General features: G+C 40.1%; 1 protein-coding gene across 1 annotated transcript in view; it reads right to left on the bottom strand.

Moving 5' to 3' along the window:
* FSIP1 (fibrous sheath interacting protein 1) overlaps positions 1 to 20,164 on the bottom strand; it is a 93,297-nt gene that overhangs the window by 59,187 nt on the left and 13,946 nt on the right. Inside the window, exons 7-10 of the mRNA XM_063117728.1 lie at positions 16,114 to 16,206; positions 13,576 to 13,688; positions 11,712 to 11,822; positions 8,828 to 8,992 (exon numbers count right to left, since the gene is read on the bottom strand). Of these exons, the coding sequence (XP_062973798.1) occupies positions 8,828 to 8,992; positions 11,712 to 11,822; positions 13,576 to 13,688; positions 16,114 to 16,206 (482 nt within the window). The remainder of the gene's footprint in view (positions 1 to 8,827; positions 8,993 to 11,711; positions 11,823 to 13,575; positions 13,689 to 16,113; positions 16,207 to 20,164) is intronic.

Genomic DNA, 20,164 nt, shown 5'->3' with positions numbered 1-20,164 from the left:
TACTAGGTTATTGCACACCATACCCTTTCCCTTTTGTCGCTCTTAAAAAAATATGCTCTGCTCAATGAAGCTAATATTTAAGGAATGCAAACAAAATAAAATAAATAAATAAACTAAATTAAGAGAGAGGCATAGCTATAATGATTTAATTAAAAGTGGCGTAAGAAAAAAGGGGGGGTTCAGAAAGAAGGTTTTGATTAGAGACATTTCCCAAGTTAAAAACAATCATGGAAAACAATTCTGGATCCAACTTTCCTGTAACAGCCAAACTCAACTCCTCCTATATAAACTTATTAAAGCCATTTGCTAAGGATTAAAGACACACAAATCTAGAATTCTTATATTCTTCAAATTCAGTAACAACTGGTAGAAACCAAATCTCTAAGCTGTTGATAATTACATTTTTACACATGATGAAGTCTTATTTTGAGAATTGCTTTGAAATTATCATTAAACGCAGCCCTTGGCAGACAAGACTGGATATTTGGAGCACACAACATGAAAATAAATAACTGAAGTTCATTTTGGCTAAGTAGAAATGAAAACAGATGGTTTAAAAATGACAACTATTCCAGATTATTCACCTTTTGGGGGAATCAGCCACTATGAACCAGATTTGATGGAACTAGATTTGATGGAAGCAATGTGGCTCAATTATGCATCTTACAGATTTTGCGACTCAGGCCTCAGACATGCTAGGAGCAATTTACCATGCATTGCTGTTGCTTGACAGATAGCTAGAGGGGAGGCATCAGTGTGTTCGAGGAGACACCCCAGGTTTTGCAGAAGTACAAAAAAAAGGTTTTAAACACACACACACACACACACACACCAAAAGGGTTCTAACCATCCCGGCAGAAAAAAAAGATCAATGAGAACTGAGCATGCTTAGTGATCATCAGGAGCATGGAATGCTGAGGGTCAGTTTGAAAAGAAAAGTGGAGAGCAGATTAGCCTGTTTCAACTCCTAACAGCTATTAGTAGAGTTGGGGTCCCTCCAGTTTTGGACTAGAAATCCCACCATCCAGAGACAGCATGGTTATGGATTATAGGATTTGTAGTCTAAAACATCTGGAGAACACCATATTGCCAGCTCCTTGCTTATTTTATCCCAAAGGAAGGCACGGATGACTGGTTGGCACCCTGAACAGAAGCATTTCTGTTTGTGGGTGAGGATACACTGCAACATTTTGTTGCAGGTCCCATTTGTTCACACTACTATAACACATATTATTAAACAAAAATAAACAGTTAATTTTTATTTTTAGCATCATTACTATAAATTATGCTTCATGGAGTAACCCAAAGAGACAGCTCTCTGCCAAGGAGCTTATAGTCTGAATTTTGACAGTTAATAAGGTAACACAAAGGAAGTGTGGAAGCAGAGAGGCAAGGGTAACAAACAAGGAACTTGAGCAAACACATACTTAAATTTTAATTCAGCTGAGGATAGAGAATAGACTTACAGTAATGGTGAGTTTTGAAGAAGAACTTCAAGGGAGTTTCTCCCATGTGAAAGAGAGAGAGGACATATTGCGTAGATGTTCTAGGAGAGAATTCCGAACATAAACAGATAGCAGAGGAAATTGGGCAAGGGAGTTCAAGGGAGCAGGAGACATCTGGAAAATAAGGTTAGGAAGATAGGGTGGGACAAGGCTACAGAGAGCTTCGAAGATAAATACAAGGCATTTGTGCCAGATGCAGAAGAACATAAGAGGAGCCACGCTGGATCAGACCAAAGGAAGACTGCACAATAGTGAGAAGGTGAATCACATGATCCAGATAAGAAGAGAAGGTAAATTATATGGGACTCAGAGTGCAGGGCAGAAGTGGGGGGGGGGGGGGACAGACATACGAGAAAAGAAGGACAGAGGGAATGTTCAATAAGCAAGGTAAAAGATAACCAGAATTTTAGTCAAGGGGATGGAGAGAAAGGAATAGATTTTTACAGTGCTGTTGTATATGAAGATATTTTTCTAAAGGGCATCCCGGCTGTCTGAACTTACTTTAAATTTTTAGATTGTAAGCCATATGGCAGATTATCTTGTTTTGTTTTATTTTGTATAGTGCAATGAACATTGATGGTGCTTTTTAATTAAATATTAATAATAATAGTTAAATTTCTCAGAGCCACTAAAGTAAATAAAAATAATAATAGACAACTAAGAATATCTGAAAGCTACCCTAGTTGTTCCAAAAGTATGCATTATTATTTTTTATCCTCAAAGTAGGACACCTTAGATCTGGTTTAAGTGTTACAAAAAAGTGGACAAAGGAGTACAAGTTACTTGTACTCATTCTTTCTCCATTTCATTGATATGTTTTAAATATTTCTTAGCTGCCTTCCTGTTAAAACAATAACAGGAACAACAATGTCCAAGGAGGCTCTATGTTCCATTACTCTGGAATGTATGAACTGGCCCTTATTCATAAGATAGTATTTCTCTCTGCTGCTTGATAAATGTTTGCCTGGAAGCAAAGTTTCACAAATTGTCCAGTAACAATAGTTTTGTGCGATCAGTGCTAGAAACATCACAATAGGCCTGTGCAAGTGGCATAAACTACATGAGCAAATGCCCACTTTTCCCTTTAGCCTCCTTTGCGTCTTCTTCCTGCTCTCTTCCCCATTATGTGGAGCGCTATAGTTATGACTCTTGGATGATCCTTGTCGATGTCGTACTGCAGCATTAAGACATTGTGCAAGGTCTTAGTGTTGGAGAGGCACAGAGAACTTATCCTCTTCCTTTAACCCCATATAATTTCTTTAAGCTTTTGTTAAGTCTCTGACAATTACTTCACTGCTGAAAGATAGGCTTTCAAGAAGTCATAACCTTTTCAGGGGACAGAGTTTCAATGTTCCTTCTCTAGGAAGCCTCTCACAGAGGACCAGCTTCCACTGGCTGCTTTTCTGCCTTGTTCCCCTTTTTCCATGGGCCTCCACCTTGTGCTTCTCTTGGGGATAATCAGGTGTCCAAACAGGGCTAGGTCTGGGTCTCCCCATCCTTTACTCAGGTGTAGATGAGTAAGAATTTCAATCTGTTATTCAGGGAAAGTAACTGGTGTAGGTGACAGGCCTACAAGCTTGGAGAGGCTCTTCATTGAGAAAAGCCAAGTCTGGATCTTCATAATATCTGGACAATGACTGGATGACAGGAATCTGTGGCAGATTTTGTGACTGACCCTGGATTCAGGTGAGGGCTCTGGATCGTTCCAATCCTACTTGCAGGTTCTCCTCTTTGGGGCCTGACTTCCCCATTCTTCCCTAACACTAGTCTGTCTTGCCTGGTCTTGCCAACTGCCTTTCCCACTCCATAGCCTTGTCAGCCTTTCCTCCTTTAACCCAGCCTCAGCATCTGGCCTCCTTTTATCTGCCACTACTCCCTCCTCCACCATCCATAGCTGCTGTGTCTTTCCCAGCTCAGGGTGGCTGGTGAGTTTGGCCCATGATGGCGACTCCCATTGCTGACTCAACTTGAGACTGTCCCCTATGAGGAAGGGGATGGTCCATGCCAATGACTGTCAGACGTCCATCATGGACAATTTGTTTTCATGTTGCTTTTGGGCCAAATGCCCCCAAAGTGACGTACAAAGATTAAAGTCTACAACAAAATACTATTAAAATACTATTTACATGGTTTCTTTTAAAAATGTATTTTTAATGTATTTTTATTCTGCATTTATTGTTTTGTTCTATTTGTCCACCACTCCAAAATTTGTGAATGGGGGGTGGTATATAAATATTGTAAAATCAATAAGATGAGCTCCACCCCATCAAGGCCACAGTTACACAAGAGCCCTTGGAGAAGGATGGACTTTGCCCCCTCTCCAGACAATTTTTGGCAAGGAGGGGGGGCTTTTTTGCTCCCTGCACAAGTGTCCAAATATCGCTAGCTCTATTCGCTTATATAGGAAGTGAAGCACAACTCCTACTGTGCCTAAAATAGCTTGGCAGTTGCTTCCGCCCAGCCTTGCAGGCACAGTGTTGAGAACCCCTGAACGAGAGTCCACTTCAGATGCATGGTGTTATCCTCATTTGGCAGGTACACACAATTTTCTCTACTCAAAGAGTTAGCTCATTTCCATTCAGCACTTGTAAACAGCAAAAGTGTTAGACACACACACACTCCACAGGCAGCTATTTATACTAGAAATAGTCAGAAGACATGCCAGCGAATGTCTACTATGCAGCCTAGCTCTTCCATTAGAAATGGGAGTTTGTACCAGATCTCCTGCTAACAGCTCCTGAAGGGGCCATCAATGGACTAACAGGACTGTTGGGGAAGCCCCTCCCCCCTCCTTTGGGGCTACTTAAGGCCTGTGTGCCCTGAGAGAAAGCAGAAAAGAAGAAGCCCAAGCCACTCCTGAAAAGACTTTCAATATTTAAAAATTGTAAAAAAAAAAAAAAAAAAGCCTTAGGAGAAAGGCGGTATAAAAACGTAATAAATAAATAAATAATAGATGGAACTAATGATACAGTGTATTTTACTGTGCAATGTTTTAAATACATCTTGGTTGTGCTTAACGCTAGAACATATTGATCTACGGATAAGCTATAATGAATTGTGGTTCTGACCATCCAAAGTACGTATTGCTGCAAATACCTCCACATCTTATTCTCACATTCCAAGCCTACTCTGAACCACTTTCTTTTAATTAGCCTTCTAAACGAATGTCTCCTCTCTTCTCCAAAAAGAAGGCATTTTCCCATAAAACTGAACTGGCTCAATGCCCAGGAAGGATAATAATCAGTTCTGGACCAGTGACAGCTTTGAGGTCTACAGGCTCCCTGGGAGCACAGCAGAATTAGACTCTTGCTTTCAGGCATATTCCACTAGAATAATATGAGGAAACTTCCTTTGATTATTGTTCTGCTGTTTTTCTGCCAAATGATGACAGTGTGTGAAAGTCAAGCACCCTAGAAGTGTGCATTAACCTTTTGTTCATTTTTATACTGCCTTAGCAGTCTTAGTAAGAATCAATTGACCTTTATGATTTTCACCAAATAGCTTCTCTTATATTACAAATAGGGCACCATCTTAACCTTTTAAAAATATTATATGGATGATCCAGAGCAAAAATAACTTGCATTGTGCAGAGAGAGAATGTTAGATGTGGACATGGGAGGTGCGCATAGCGCTCCAATGCTCCCAAATGTCCTGGCACGCTGAAGGGGAGAAAAAGCCCACTGGCTTCATGTTATGCATATGAAGGATTAAACCCTTCATATTTATTTATTCTCTAAAAGTATTTATTAGAATGTAAGCCTATGCGGCAGGGTTTTGCTATTTAATGGTTTTACTCTGTACAGCACCATGTACACTGATGGTGCTATATAAATAAATAATAATAATAATATCTCACCTGTCTACTAAAATGCTCAAGGCATTTCAAAGAAAACAAAGCCAACACAATAAAAATACAATTATTGTATTTATCTTCTACTCTTACATGTTATGTATTTGTATATGTAACATTTGGATCAAAATTCATCAATAACTACTTCATTTTTAATTATCAAACCAAGATTAAATTCCTTGAAAGAATGGAATTAAAACCTTGGTGTCTATAAACAATGGATACAATGAATGTCCTTGTGATGAATGAGACATATTAGCTATTATTCCATTTTTTAAAAAATGTAAAAATTCTAGGGGTCAGCCAGCAAAATAGCTAGCTCTTACTAAATAATTGTGTCACATTAACTTCCTGCACCTCCCCTATGCACTGTTATCCTGATCTTTCTCACCCCACCCCCTGCAGTGGGTATTTAACGGAAAAACAAAACAAACAAAAAAAGTTAACTGCTTGCATGTAATTAATGTAGCATGTAGTTTGACCACGTGACACAGCAGTTTCCCAGCTCTGGTGTTTGCAGTTACCCCTGGCCAAGCTGACTCAGAGTTTGTAATTAGATCAGCAGCCTTCATTAGTATAGGGGATGGAGACGCCTTATTAGCGTAACCTAACCTACCTCTATTTCTTTTTCCCAAACTCATACTCATCTCTGGCTATTGTGTAACAATATTGATTAGTTCAGGTTCCTAGGCCCTAGGGGAATAATAATAATAATAATAATAATAATAATAATAATAATAATAATAATAATAAATTATTTGTTACCCGTCTCTCCCGCTGGATCGAGGCGGGGTACAACACAAATAAAAACACCATAAAATACATACAACTAATTAAAACCAGTGCATCATTAAAAGCAGCACACCATTAAAAAAGGCATCTTAAAATTCAACTTGGTAGGCCTAACGGAAGAGATCAGTCTTTATGGCTTTCTTAAATTCTGGAAGACTGTTAAGTTGACATTAAGAGGACATTCTTTTCCTAATCATGAAGTTTTTCCTATTAAAGGGCAGAACTTAAGAACCTAGATTTCAAAGCGACTTAGGCCATAGCTAGACGGGGCTTTATCCCAGGGTGATCCCCGGGATCGTCCCTATGCGTCCACATGATGCACAGGGGATCCCGGGATCAGGGAGGGATGATCCCTCCCTTGCCCTGGGATCTCACCCTCCACTTTGGCCCCAGTTTTTCTGTGGTCCCGGGCTGAGCCTGAGACTGAGACCGCGGAACTGTCTCGCCGGGTGCCGCGGGTTGACCCGGCTCTGCACAATTCCTTGTGAGGAACTGGGAGCCACTGTGCCCATCGGGGGTAGGGTGGGGGGGAGTGGTAATTTAAATTGTAAAAATTACTTTCCTTTTGCACACGAGCATTTGTGCGCTGCTGGCCCTTTAAGTTTTTTTTTTTTAAAAAAAACCCTCTCCTTCTGAGGTCCTCGTGCGTCTCATGTAAACAGAGGAGGGATCTCGCGTTAAACTCAATGTGAGATCTTCCCTCCTCCATCGCAGGCTAACAGGTAGGTCTAGCTAAGGCCTCAGTAAGAATGTTCTTATTGGAAGAATGCAGCCATGGAGTAATATTCCTGTTTCTAGTTTGCTCATTCTTGGATCACAGGTGCTCGGACTATTATCCTGGGATGAAGAAAGTTAACTTTTTGATCAGATTTCTGAAATACCTTCTTTTCTTTTTTGTTTCAGCACCACATAGTACTGACTTTCTAATGATACTGTATTTTGTAATTGTACTTTTAACCTGTTGGTTGTTTTATTGTGGTTTTAATTTTTGTGAACCGCCCAGAGAGCTTCGGCAATTGGGCAGTATAAAAATGTAATAAATAAATAAATAAATAATGAATAAACTTATTTTTATTGCATCAATCTGCAGTAGATTTAACTTTTTTCTTCTTCTTTTTCCTTTTGCCTACCTACTCATAAATGTTCTGTTGTGCTCACGTTAGGATTGATATAAGGAACTGAACAGAAACACCACAAAGCTTCATAATTTCTCGGCTCAGAGTACAAAACCTCAGCAACTACAAGACAAGCATTACAATCTCCCCGATACTTCTCTGGCTCAGATTTTAATCTCCTCCCTCCCGTATAATGGAATACCTCCAGCCTCTTGCGAACCTTTGCTGTATCAGCAGCACAATGGAGACCTCCACTCCCCACCTCTCTCCTGGCATTGCTATAGCAATGACTCAGACACCAAGAAAACGACATGTTTCAATGCTCCTGGCTCACTGCCATAGTAGTGTCAGTACTGGGGAAGGGAGGGAGACAACTGCATCCCACCAAAGCCATAACGGCAGTATAAAAAGGCACATAGGTAGGTGATAGAAGAGGGGGTTGCAGGCTAAAGAGCCAGAAGGAACTGGTTGCCTGTTAACTACCGAAACACATACAAGGTTATGTTATTATCCTATAAAGCCCTAAACAACTTGGCACCAGCATACCTAGCAGGCCGCCTTCCCTTATATACACCCAGACAAGATTTACAATCTTCAGAGGAGGTCTTGGTAGTCGTTCCGAGATGAATGGAATGTCGCCATGAGGAACCTCAACAGCGGCCTTCTCTGTTTTGGCACCCACCCTCTGGAAAACCCTCCCTCATGCAATTCAGGAGGCAGAAAATGTAACATCCTTTAAATGCCTCCTGAAAACATAGCTTTTCACACAGTTTTCCCCTGGACCATAACTTATTTTGGTTTTATATCGCTTTTTTAACTTCTAAATTTATTATTTTTTTCAGATACATGTTGTATTTTATGGTTTTAATTGTGTACTGCCCAGAGAGCCTCAGCTATTGGGCAGTATAAAAATGTAGTAATAACTAAAATAAAAACAGAGGCTCACCAGGACTGGTTGAATGAAACCAACCGAATCTGATTGAAATTCCAAACTGGGAGTGGAATAGGTCTGATTTACCCTGGACTGCCTTAGAAAAAATAAGCAAATCTGGGGGGAAGGGGGAGGAATTCAAGGAAAACACGGAGATGTGGTTATTCCATTATTCGAATTAGAACACCTCTAAATGCTTAGAAGAGGAAAGAAATGTAAGTTAAAAGTAGTCATTGTTAAAGCCCACACTGAGTGGTATACATTTTTTATTTATTTTTTTAAATAAGGATTAGCTGAGATTACAAGGTAAAGGTCCCAGATTTCCTAGCCCTGAACCACATATTTTCATAGGGGCTCTCTCTCTCTCTGTCTTCACAGGAAATTTGCTTCCTTATAGAACAGGAGTAAACATCTGATTGAATCTATTACTGGGTAAACCTACTGCTTATTCAAAGCGTTCTGAGGTAAAAATGCTCCCACATTTTCTAAGCACTGTTGGTTTCCTGCTGGCAGGGCAGAAGGGAGGAATTTGGGGGGAAAGGGGTAAATATAATTCCAATGCTGTAAAAAAAATCATCTGCTTTTAGGAGATATACTATTAGCACTCTAAAACATACTCCATGTTGTACTGTACCTGATAAATCTCTTTGGGTACTTTTGAACAGGAGCTCTGAACTGCAGACAAATCTCCATCAGAGATTACTACTTTGAGTTTAGCACTGATTTCTGCGAGGTGGTGATATTCCATTGGTTTAGGAGTATATCCCTCACCTGGTACTAACCATTCAGTTGATTCTTCCTTTAAAAATAATAATAATAAATTAATATATATTTCCAAATAATAGAAAGACCAAAATATTGTACGTTTATTGTGAGAGATAAATAAATTGGGGCAATTAAATACAGAATCTGATCCAAAACTATGCACATATTAAAAACTTCAGCTCAGCAAGACAGGAATAATTGTAACTCACCGAAAAAGGAAGGGGAAATTTCAGAAAATTATTTTCTGGTTTAAGTCACTAAAATCCCAACTTCATTACACAGATTTTCAAGCAAAAATATTATGCTCTAATATTAAGTTAGATATTTACATATTCCTTTTTTTTACTTTTGATGTGGCCCTACTGATTTTAATCTTTCTGCGGAAATGAAATTAGTCACATATTTCTGCTGCCAATGCATATCCAACATTAAATCAGAACATGGGTTTTCAGCAGCATAGTAAATACTTACTAACTCATGGAGAACTTTAGATGTATTATAAGTTTGGAAAATTGGGAGGGTCTGCGTGCTCCTGTAATGAGCTTTTAAAATGGCTTAAACGTTAACAAAAAGTATCCATTACTGCATTTACAAATTACATGGAAAAAATTTGTTTTGGTTCCTAAATCATAGGCCCATAAATGTGAAAATACTGGGGTGCCTTCAGGAAGGCAACACTTGCCTTGATATTTATGTGTAATGAAAAAAGCCTGAGAATCTGGTCACCATGCAATTACTGTTCATTCTTAAGTAGGTGCCTACAGCACCAGCAGCGGTATGGCAATCAAGTGCCACCATGATGGGGAACCAGTCAACAAAGCACTACAAAGCAGAATGTGTGCTGCTTGCTCTCAGCCCGCAGGCCAGTCCCCTGTATGTTTCAGAACAGAGGATTCACATTCACACACACTACACACACAGAGTGAATGGGAAAAGTCTTATCCATGATGGATGGACACACACACACACACACCACACACACACTGACACAGCTGCACTGGTGTCACCATAATAAATTTAAAAGATGGAATTTTGTTTCATAAGAAATCTGAATTCTAATAAGGCTGCACTGTTATTTTAAAGTTGTCTGTTTATTTATTTATTTATTTATTTATTACATTTCTATACCACCCAATAGCCAGAGCTCTCTGGGCGGTTCAGTCTAAAGCTGCAATTAAAGAGGCACTACTATGCATGGGGTCTCTAAAATATCACCCCACAAAATCCAAAAGGAAGAAGGCAGGGCGAGAGAAAAATCAAGCCACTTTTAGGGGCAGTTTGCAGTGATCCTGGGTGCCCATCAGCCTCTGAACTCAGGATCCTCCGATGCAGAACAGGAGGATCCTGCCTTGCTGCATTTTTGCTAGATGGGCATTTTTGCCCATTTAGCTAGGACTCTGCAAAGGGGGAGGGAAGGAGGCTGGGGAGGGCTGGGGATAGCTCATATCCCTGCTTCCCTAGTCCCTCCCCATCTCACCCACAGTACCGCCCCCTTTCCCTCCTCTCCAAGGTCACTTCTGCAACCTCGGAGAGGCAGCTAGCAGTTGTCTCTGTCGGCTGCAACGGTGAGGTCGACCCTGGATCCAGGAATACGAACTATCCTATGCCCCCACCCCAGACACTCATTAAGAGAATTGTTCTCTTAATGAGGCAAACATGTACTAAGCCTTTTGAATAGATAAATATATAACAAAGTGTATTATTTCACCTTCATGTTATGCATTTCTTGCGCAAATTAAAGTTTGCTTCTTTAACCACTTCTCAAATATTAATCTTGTGCAAAAAATATTTGTAAGAAAGGCCCAATAAACACAGCAGGACTCACTCCTGAATAAAAATGCACAGGATTGCTCCATAAGATGCTAATTACTTTAAGGGGACCACATGAAAAGGAGGACAGGGCTCCTGTACCTTTAGCAGTTGTAGAGAAAAGGGGATTTCAGCAGGTGTCATTTGTATGCATACAGCACCTGGTGAAATCCCCTCTTCATCACAACAGTTAAAGCTGCAGGAGCCCCTGCCCTCTTTTGTATCTAGTCACTCTACAAAAGAGGGCAAGGCTCCTGCAGTTTTAACTGTTGCGATGAAGAGGGAATTCCAACAGGTGCTGTATGCATACAAATGACACCTGCTGAAATTCCCTTTAAAATACAACTGTTAAAGATACAGGACCCTGTCCTCCTTTTCATATGGATATAAATTACTTGGCAATAGCTAGAATTCTTTTAGGTCATCTCTTTCCAACCTGCATTGTAGACTCACAGCAGTGTGACTTTGGAGCACCATGACAGACTTGTTTTTGCAATATTTAAGGTTATTACTGAGATGTCAATCATCTATTTTTTTAAAAAAAAAAACCTAAGGTCTGCACAAAACTGTAAAATATTCAATTGTCAATACAAAATAGCAGCAAGGTGACAAATTCCAAAAAGTTACCTACGTAGAATTGATGAAGGAAAACAGCAACAAAGAGTAGTTAATTGCTTTAGCCAAAAGACGCTTTTTAATGAATCACCCAATCCTCAAAAAACATGTCCATGTGCACATAGTCAAGAAGGTAGCCCTCAGTTGTTATACGCAAGCATCCACACAAACCCCAGATTCCACTGCATGTACCAGTGTAAATTGTTACCCCACCACTGGAAGCTAAAGAGGAACGGATTGAACTGAATCCTCTGGGCTGGAAAGTACAAACACAAATTTAAACACTGAGAAATAACATTTTGGATCAAGCTAGATTAATATCCTCCTACTTCAATGACTTGAAGCTCACTGCCCTCATCTTCAGTATCTTTGAGCAATTCTGACAGCCTCTTCTTCTCTTCCTCCAGCAAAACCACTTGATTTGTGGAATCCTTGGCCAGCTGAATAAAGAAAGCAATTTGGAAGCTTGAAGGCTTGGAATAATTGAATGATGAGTTTTTTCCTCCATTATATTACATTATTCCCCATATGTTTCCAAGGTTTAGTTATTCTTAAGAAAATCAGTAAAAAGAACAAAAAAGAATTAAAGTCAGGCTGATAGCAAACCAACCAAAGAAACAACAGTTGTTATATCTGATGACAAAGAACTTAGGAATCTCCAAATTTTTGGTGCATAGGTATTTTTATTAAGAAAGCCACCACAAAGAACAAACTGGTTGCAGATAAATTTTATCCAGAGGCAAAGAACAAGATGTGCTTGAAAAATAAAGTTACCTTTAATGGCTAGGCGCAATGCTCAAGCGACCCGTGCCATCCACAGCACAAATCAGTAGGCATGGGCCAAAGCATATATGACAGTGCAGACTTGGAGCTTTAGATGGGGACAGGGAATGCAAGACCCTAGGGCATGTGGGTGGAAAATACTGAAATCTCAGTGTGCACTTTTAGTCTGGATTCATTTTTGATATTACTGCTTTTGGTCTGGGATCTTTTCCGATACTGGAGTGAAACTGAAGAAGAATCACCACAGAGGGCAGATTGCGATGGGGAAAGACAGGCAAGAAGGAAGGAGGTTCAGGTATAGGTCCGCTACTGTTTTGTGGAATTAAACATTTAGCAGCAGCACAGATCCATGATGACACAGTGTATGGCGTGGAGAAAGTGGACAGGGAGTTCTTGTCCCTCTCTCATAATACTAGAACCCAAGATCATCCAAGAAAGCTGAATGGTGGGAGATAGAGGACAAACAAAAACCTTATTCACACAGTACATAGTTAAACTCATTTGCTGCCACAAGAAGAGGTAATGACCACCAACTCAGATGGCTTTAAAGGGGGATTAGACGAGTTCATGGAGAATAAGGCTAACAAAGGTTACTAGTCACAAAGGCCATATAAAACCTCTACGGTTAGAGGCAGCATGCTTCTGAATACCTCTTGCTGGGAAACAACAGTAGGAGAGGGCTTTTGCCTACCGTGGGCTTCCTGGAGGCATCTGATTAGCCACCATGGAAAGAGAATACTGGACCAGTGTACACCATCCAGAGAACTTTGGTCATTGGGTGGTTGAAAAATGTAATAAATAATAATAGGCTTTGGCCTGATCCAGCAGAGATCTTCTTTAGTTCTTTTGATGATGTATAACTAAATCATCAGATCTGTATTCTGGTACAACCCTGATGTACCAGGATTTGCACAAATTCCATGCAAATTTTGTGGCAGGGTTATCTTCCACACCACCCATAACTCATAGGTACAAAGAACTTCATAAACCTCCTTTTCACTAAACATGGGATTAAGAGACAACATTGTGTTATGTAGATGTGATTATAAATGCCAGTTTCGTATTTTTCCCCCCCTAACAAAACAGGCTAATCTGAAAGCGATCAGAAACAAAGGCCTTAGCTAGACCTAAGGTTTATCCTGGGATCATCTCGGGGTCATCCCTGCCTGCCTGCTCCCGGGATCCCCTGTGTGTCATTTATATGAACAGGGATGACCCCAGGACAATCCCGGGATAAACCTTAGGTCTAGCTAAGGCCAAAGTTACTCTTTCCCTATAAACCTCAATAAGCTATACAAGATAAACTTTATAGCAAAGTTGATCACCCACTATTAATTTCTAAATGATTAACATGAGACTTGACAGTGTGTTCCAATCCTTTGTTTTGCAACACAGTCTGTTAGCACATACCTCTATGTTCTTTTTAACAAAATCAGGAGGTTTTTTACAGCTAGTTTCACTTTTTTTAGACATGTTTTCCATTTTCTTTATTGAGCTTCTTGTTCTATCTTCACTTAAACAGCCTGCAAATAAGAAAAAATATCAAAAAGTAGAACTGTGCAAATGCAGTTTTAATCCACAGAATTATTCAAAATCAAAATTATTAATGTTGTATTATTTGAACAGCCTTTTCAATATATGCTTAACAAAATTACATGGAGAGCAGTACAAATTCATTCATTGTAATCCTGCATACAACTTACAAACTAGTAAAACCTAAAGGGCAAGATTGTTCAATCCTAGCCACGGATTAGATCAAGTGTTGCCCCTCTGCAAATGGGGCAACACATTCACATGCAATGGCAGCAAATTGCGGGTTAATAAAGCCATGATTTGCTGCAGCATGTGCCATCACCGTTTTGAATATGCAATCCCCGATTTGCCCAACCAGAGGTTATTCTGTAAAGTGTGAACCCGGACACTATGGTTCATCATGGGTTAAACAATGCAAAGCTAACCTGCAATTAGTTGCTAGGAAAACTTTGGGTTTTTAACCCACAATTAATGCATAGTGTCCTGGTTCATACTTCACAGGGCAACCACCAATTGGAGGTTGCATATTCAAATGGTAGCAACACGCAGCCAAGGCAAATAGTGAATCGCTTAGTTAATTAACCTGTGATTTGCAGCTGTTACATGTGAACCAGGTCAAAGAGTTCCTTCCATTGATGAAGGGAACCAGGATCTAGTGGAGGCTCCCAAAAGAAAGATGGGGCATGGCAATGATTTTTCACAGATTCCTCCTTCCCTCAGCACCATCTCACCCAGTATTCTTGAGGGTCCCTTAACCCTCTATAAAGTATTTTGTGAGCATTAGTGAAAATTGCCAGCCACCCTCCCATCATTTGATGGAATCCAACCCCATATTTGAGGGAATTCCCACTGATTTGGGCTACACACATTACTCTTTGTACAATTACTATCTTTGTATATTAAGTATATTTTCCCAGAAAGGAGGTATTCTGCAATCACTAAGAGATAACACTTCTATGCTTCTAAATGTGCTATGAACTTCTATTTACTATTTAATATCCTGCCTTTATGCCAAAGCACTCAGCTTCTGCCCCGACAACACCATTGTTATCATTCTGAAAACTAATGACACTACAAATATGATGTGGTAATTTCCTCAGAAGATTATGAACTAGGATTTTATCACTTAAACATAATTACACACCTGAGTCGGCTGCTTTGTCAGATAGTACCATGGCCAGAATTTCTAAGTAACATTTGATATCATGATTTATTAACTAACCATAGTTGGAGAACTGTGGTTTATTCTGAATTCAGATGTAATGGGGAACTGTGCCCTCTTCAAAAGCAAGAGTATCTCCTCAAACATGAAAAGGAGAGAAATGAGGGGAGCATGTGACCCCAAATCTCATGCAAACTCATTTTCATAATAGGAAACCATGGTTTCCCATTACATCTCAACTGAGAAAATATCTTCAGGCAAAAGATGCTTCATTTTCAGAACTTATTGGCTTGGATCCTAAGATAAAATAACATAAGTTCATGGGAGAAAAGTTTCTGGCCTCTCCTCCAGCCCCCAATGCCCTAGCCCACATGGTCCCCAACTCTCCAAAGAGGCCTTTAAGGAGGGGACAGGAAACTTTCCTTCCATGAACTTCCTTGAGAATGCAATCCTATGCTTGTCTACTCAGAAGCAAGCTGTATTGAGTAGAGTTGGGCTTACTCCCAGCTAACTATGTTAACTCATCTTAGGAGCCAAGCCATTGTCTTTCCCCACCCAAATTGCACACATTTATTACTTGCCAGCTATCCAGAAGCAGCAAAACTATATGCAATTCTGCTAACCAATAAATACGTATACAGTTCCTTCCCTTCCCATGGCTCCATAGGAGAAAAATGGAGGAGGAAATGGCAGCAGAGAAAGGCCTGTTCCCAACAGTCTTCTAAAGTGACCCCCTGACAAATCTAATTACTGAGCAGAAAGGTAAGCAAATAGCAAAATTATCATGTCTGGTAGGCATCCACAAATTCAAAGGCACATTCACAGTAACCCATGATAGACCGAGATAGTTAGCATATGTGTATAGCTGAAAAACTCTTGAATTACTTGTTTGGAAACATAGAAGGATATTGGTACATGGGTATAACTATAACATAAGAGACATAAGAAGAGCCATATTGGATCAGACAAAGGGTCCATTCTATTCACACAGGGGTCAAGCAGCTGCCCACAAGGAACCCACAAGCAGTACATGATGCAAAAGCACCCTCCCACCCATGTTCCCCAGCAATAGGTTGTACACAGGCATACTGCCTCTGATACTGGAGGTAGCATGTAGCCATCGGGACTAGTAGGCACTGACAGTCATTCATAGGATAAAAAGTACATGCTTTTTCTGACATAGAAAATACTTTTTATAATTGTACTTTCAAAATAGGTTCTAAGGAACAAAAGTGTATTGATATAAATTATACCTTGCTTGGTTTGTCTTCTACTATAATTTTCTGGGTGGATCTGTGTGTGAAATACACTACCAATCATTTCATCTTCTTCAACAGCAGGAGGGTCTGTTAATGAAACATAGTATTAAATCAATGCTACAGTTTTACATTTTGAAAACCAAGAATAACAGTCATGTATTCATCATGTACCCATGAAAGGCATATTGGTTTCGTATTTGTTAAGAATGGAAACCAATTTCACACAAGTGAACAGCACTGTGACAAGCATTGCTTTAAGGAGCACTGATAATCTGGTGTGAGGATAAAGGAGGCGCTTGCACTGACATGGTGCACCCTCTCCTTCTGCCAAGAGAACATGCAATTATGTGTTAGCTTTGGTGGAAAGGTGCCTCCTCTGGCCCTGCTTGAAATGGTAAGCGCAGAACACCCTGGTGATACCATTAATGACTCTTCCCACAAGGACCGAGGGAACAGGAGCAGGCAGAAGTAACATCGGGGCCTGCTCCTGCTGGACTCTTCCCCCCCCCCCACAGGGCAAACTGCCATCTTGGCCCTGTGGGGAAGAAGAAAGACCGAGGGGACAGGAGCAGGCAGAAGTAACATCAGGGCCTGCTCCTGTCGGACTCTCTCTCTCTCTCTTTCTTTCTCTCTCCTCCCTCCCTCCCTCCTTTACTCCTTTTCCTTGTGTGTCATGTCTTTGTTAGATTGTAAGCCTGAGGGCAGGGACTGTCTTTTTTGCTAAGTGTAAGCCGCTCCGAGAGCCTTTTTTGGCTGAAGAGCGGGGTATAAGTATGATAAATAAATAAATAAATAAATAAATAAATAAACTGCTTCAAGCACTGCCTAGAGGTTAGCATTTTAAATGGTATTACATTTGTTTTCTGCAAATTTGAGGATTCTATTCCTTCAACACATTGTTCACCTTCAAAGGCAGTTAAGATAGTTCTGTGAAGAAATATACCATTCCAGTATTTGAAGCTAAGGACTGCTCACAGAATATGCAGAGCATGAACAACAACACCGACAATGAATAATACAAGCTTGTTCCAGTAGATATACTGCAGGTGAGCTGTGGAAGACCTGAATCAGTGGATGAGGGTTAACTAATGAACTGAGATTCCATTCATTCATTTCATTTCTATAACACGCAAGACCCAAAGCTCTCTGGGTGGGTCACAAAAATTAAAACCCAAAATACAATCTAATAAAAACATAATATAAAATCTTGAATGTACAAAATTTAAAAATAATTTGAAACAGCTAAAAACAGTTACAATAAAATACCGGGACCTGATAAGGCAACTGACATTAATAGCTATATCATATGACATCAAATGTATGGGTGTAGAGGGATGTCTTAACCTTGTGCCAAAAATATGAAAATGTTGGCATCTGGCAAACCTCAGTGGGGAGAGCATTCCACAATCAGTGGGGCTACAGTCCAGTCAAGACAGTGGTATTATTGGCAAGTGCTTTGTCCACCCATGTGAGTGGTGTCCAAACCACTCTGGAAGGAGTTGCACTCTCCCTAAATCAGGGATGCATAACCTGTGGCCCTCAGCTGTGGGTTGTGCAGCCCCCACCCACATTTCCCAGGAAAAGACTATGAAAAGGATGACCTCAGAAAACCAAAGAACTGAGGCTTTCTTCAGTATTTAGCAGGGAAACCCCATCCTTATCTCAGACAAGGGACTGAAGATAAAAGCAATTCAAAGACATTTAAACTTTAAATATCCTGCTGGGTATTTTTAATTTCAAATCTCTCTAAATTTTAGAGTTGAGCTATGCTTTGCATGTCTGAAAGCCACTGCACTGGAGCTTATTTATGAGCAGACATGCATAGAGTTGAGCTATGCTCTGTATGCTTGGTGGGAAAGTTGTCCAAATTAGTAAGAATTACATTTGTGTACATGCGTGCCCAGCCACCCAACATACCCAGATACGGCCCTCAGAGCCCAAAACGAGGGTGATCAGGGGTCTGGAAACAAGGCCCTATGAGGAGAGACTGAAAGAACTGGGCATGTTTGGCCTTGAGAAGAGAAGACTGCGGTGAAACATGATAGCACTCTTCAAGTACTTAAAAGGGACGGACAGGGTCTCTTCTCAATCATCCCAGAGTGCAGGATACGGAATAATGGGCTCAAGTTACAGGAAGGCAGATTCTGGCTGAACATCAAGAAAAACTTCCTGGCTGTTAGAGCTGTATGACAATGGAACCAATTACCTTGGAAGGTAGTGGGCTCTCCCACATTAGAGGCATTCAATATGCAGCTGGACAGCCATATGTCAGGTATGCTTTAATATGGATTCCTGCATTGAGCAGGGGGTTAGACTCAATGGCCTTATAGGCCCCTTCCAACTCTACTATTCTATGATTCTATGATAAGGTTGTACACCGCTGCCCTAAAGGAACAGGCCTGCAATCTGGGGATGTGTATTGATCCAGCATCCTCACTACAGGCTCGGTTGTTGGCCTCCGTAGCATGAAGCGCCTTTTACCAGCTTTGTCTGAAATATCAGCAGTGACCATACCCAAACAGAGATCGCTCAGCCACAGTTACCAATGCTCTAGTAACCTCCCAGTTAAACTACTATAATACATGGTATGTGAAGCTGCCCTTGAAAATGTTCTGGAAACTGCAGACGGTCCAAATTAGGTCTGCAAGGTTATTAGCTAGGGCTGGGAATTTCAATCATAATATGCAACTGCTTTGTCAACTGCACTGGATCCCAGTCTGCTTCTGGGCCCAATTAAAAATTCTGATTTTAACCTTTATAACCCTAAGGGCACAATCCTATGCATGTTTAGCCAGAAAAAGTCTTTCAACTTCTAGCATTCCCAGCCATGCTGGCTGGAGTATGCTGGGAGTTGTAGGACTTTTTTCAGTCTGATGATACATATGGTAGGATTGCACCTTAAATGGCTCTGGATCAGTAACCGCTAAAGCCCAAACTGGCTTTGCATCAAATTACCTGACAGATTGCCTTCTCTACCGCACCTTAAGATCCTCTTCTTCAATCCCTTGTTTCATCTTCTTAATTTTATGGATGGACTTGCTAGTCAACAATTTAAGAAATTAACATCTTATATCTTAGCTGCAGCAAGCATATTGCATGCAAAAAACGTGGAGAGTACAAATAATACCTTCAAAGGATGAATGGCTGAACAAAAAGTGGTATTTTGCCATTATGGCAAAATTAAACACATTATATGAGAACTGCAGAAAAAAGTCAAATGGGGGATATATTTCCAGAAAACCGGCCATCCTTTATTAATTTTTGCAGAAGTAGACCAATATATTCAAATATTACATCCTGCTTTTCAATAACCTGATACAGTTATTTATAAAATGTATATGTTTATAGGAAAGTGGGGGGTTTTTTGGAAATGATGTTTTTGGATTATGTCGTGCATATATGTGAGGATAAAAATGCATGTACCTTATTCTAGAAACTCAGAGAAGGTGTATTGTTTGTTCATAATATTTTAGCACTTTTACTGAATGTGTAATTTCTATTAAAATGTTAAAAACTGTACTTAAAAAATAAAGATTCTTTTCAGAGGCCCTGCTTTGACTGCCCCAACCAAGTGAAGTGAGGTGGGTGGCTACCAGGGAGAGGTCATTCTTACACCCCGGCTGTGGAATGGCCTTCCCAGAGAGGCTCACCTGGCACCTTTTTATGTGTCTTTTCAATGCCAGGTGAAGACTTTTTTTTTAGTACTCAGGCCTTTTAAACCATTTGTGATCTTCAAATCTGGGCTCTTAGTGACTGATATGTAACTTGTTGTGCTGCTAGACTGGTTTTATCTCTTTCCCTATGAGCTAAACACAATTTGTGCTGGTTTTTTTTGTTCTTGTTTTTTTCATATTGTATTTTATTCTTTTATTTCTTGTGAGCCACCCAGAGAACATGTGTTGTTGGGCAGCCTACTTAAAAATAGTAAATGAATATATGAATAACAGATATCACGCCATGTACTAATCTCCTATTTTTATTCAGGTATGGCAGATGCACAGGACATTTCAGAAACAGAATAGAATATATAAAGTTTCATTGCTCA

The sequence above is a fragment of the Elgaria multicarinata genome, chromosome 2 (genome assembly GCF_023053635.1).
Source record: "Elgaria multicarinata webbii isolate HBS135686 ecotype San Diego chromosome 2, rElgMul1.1.pri, whole genome shotgun sequence".
NCBI lineage: Eukaryota > Metazoa > Chordata > Lepidosauria > Squamata > Anguidae > Elgaria > Elgaria multicarinata.
Note: the sequence above shows the minus strand (reverse complement) of the source record. Positions and strands in the feature narration are given on the sequence as shown.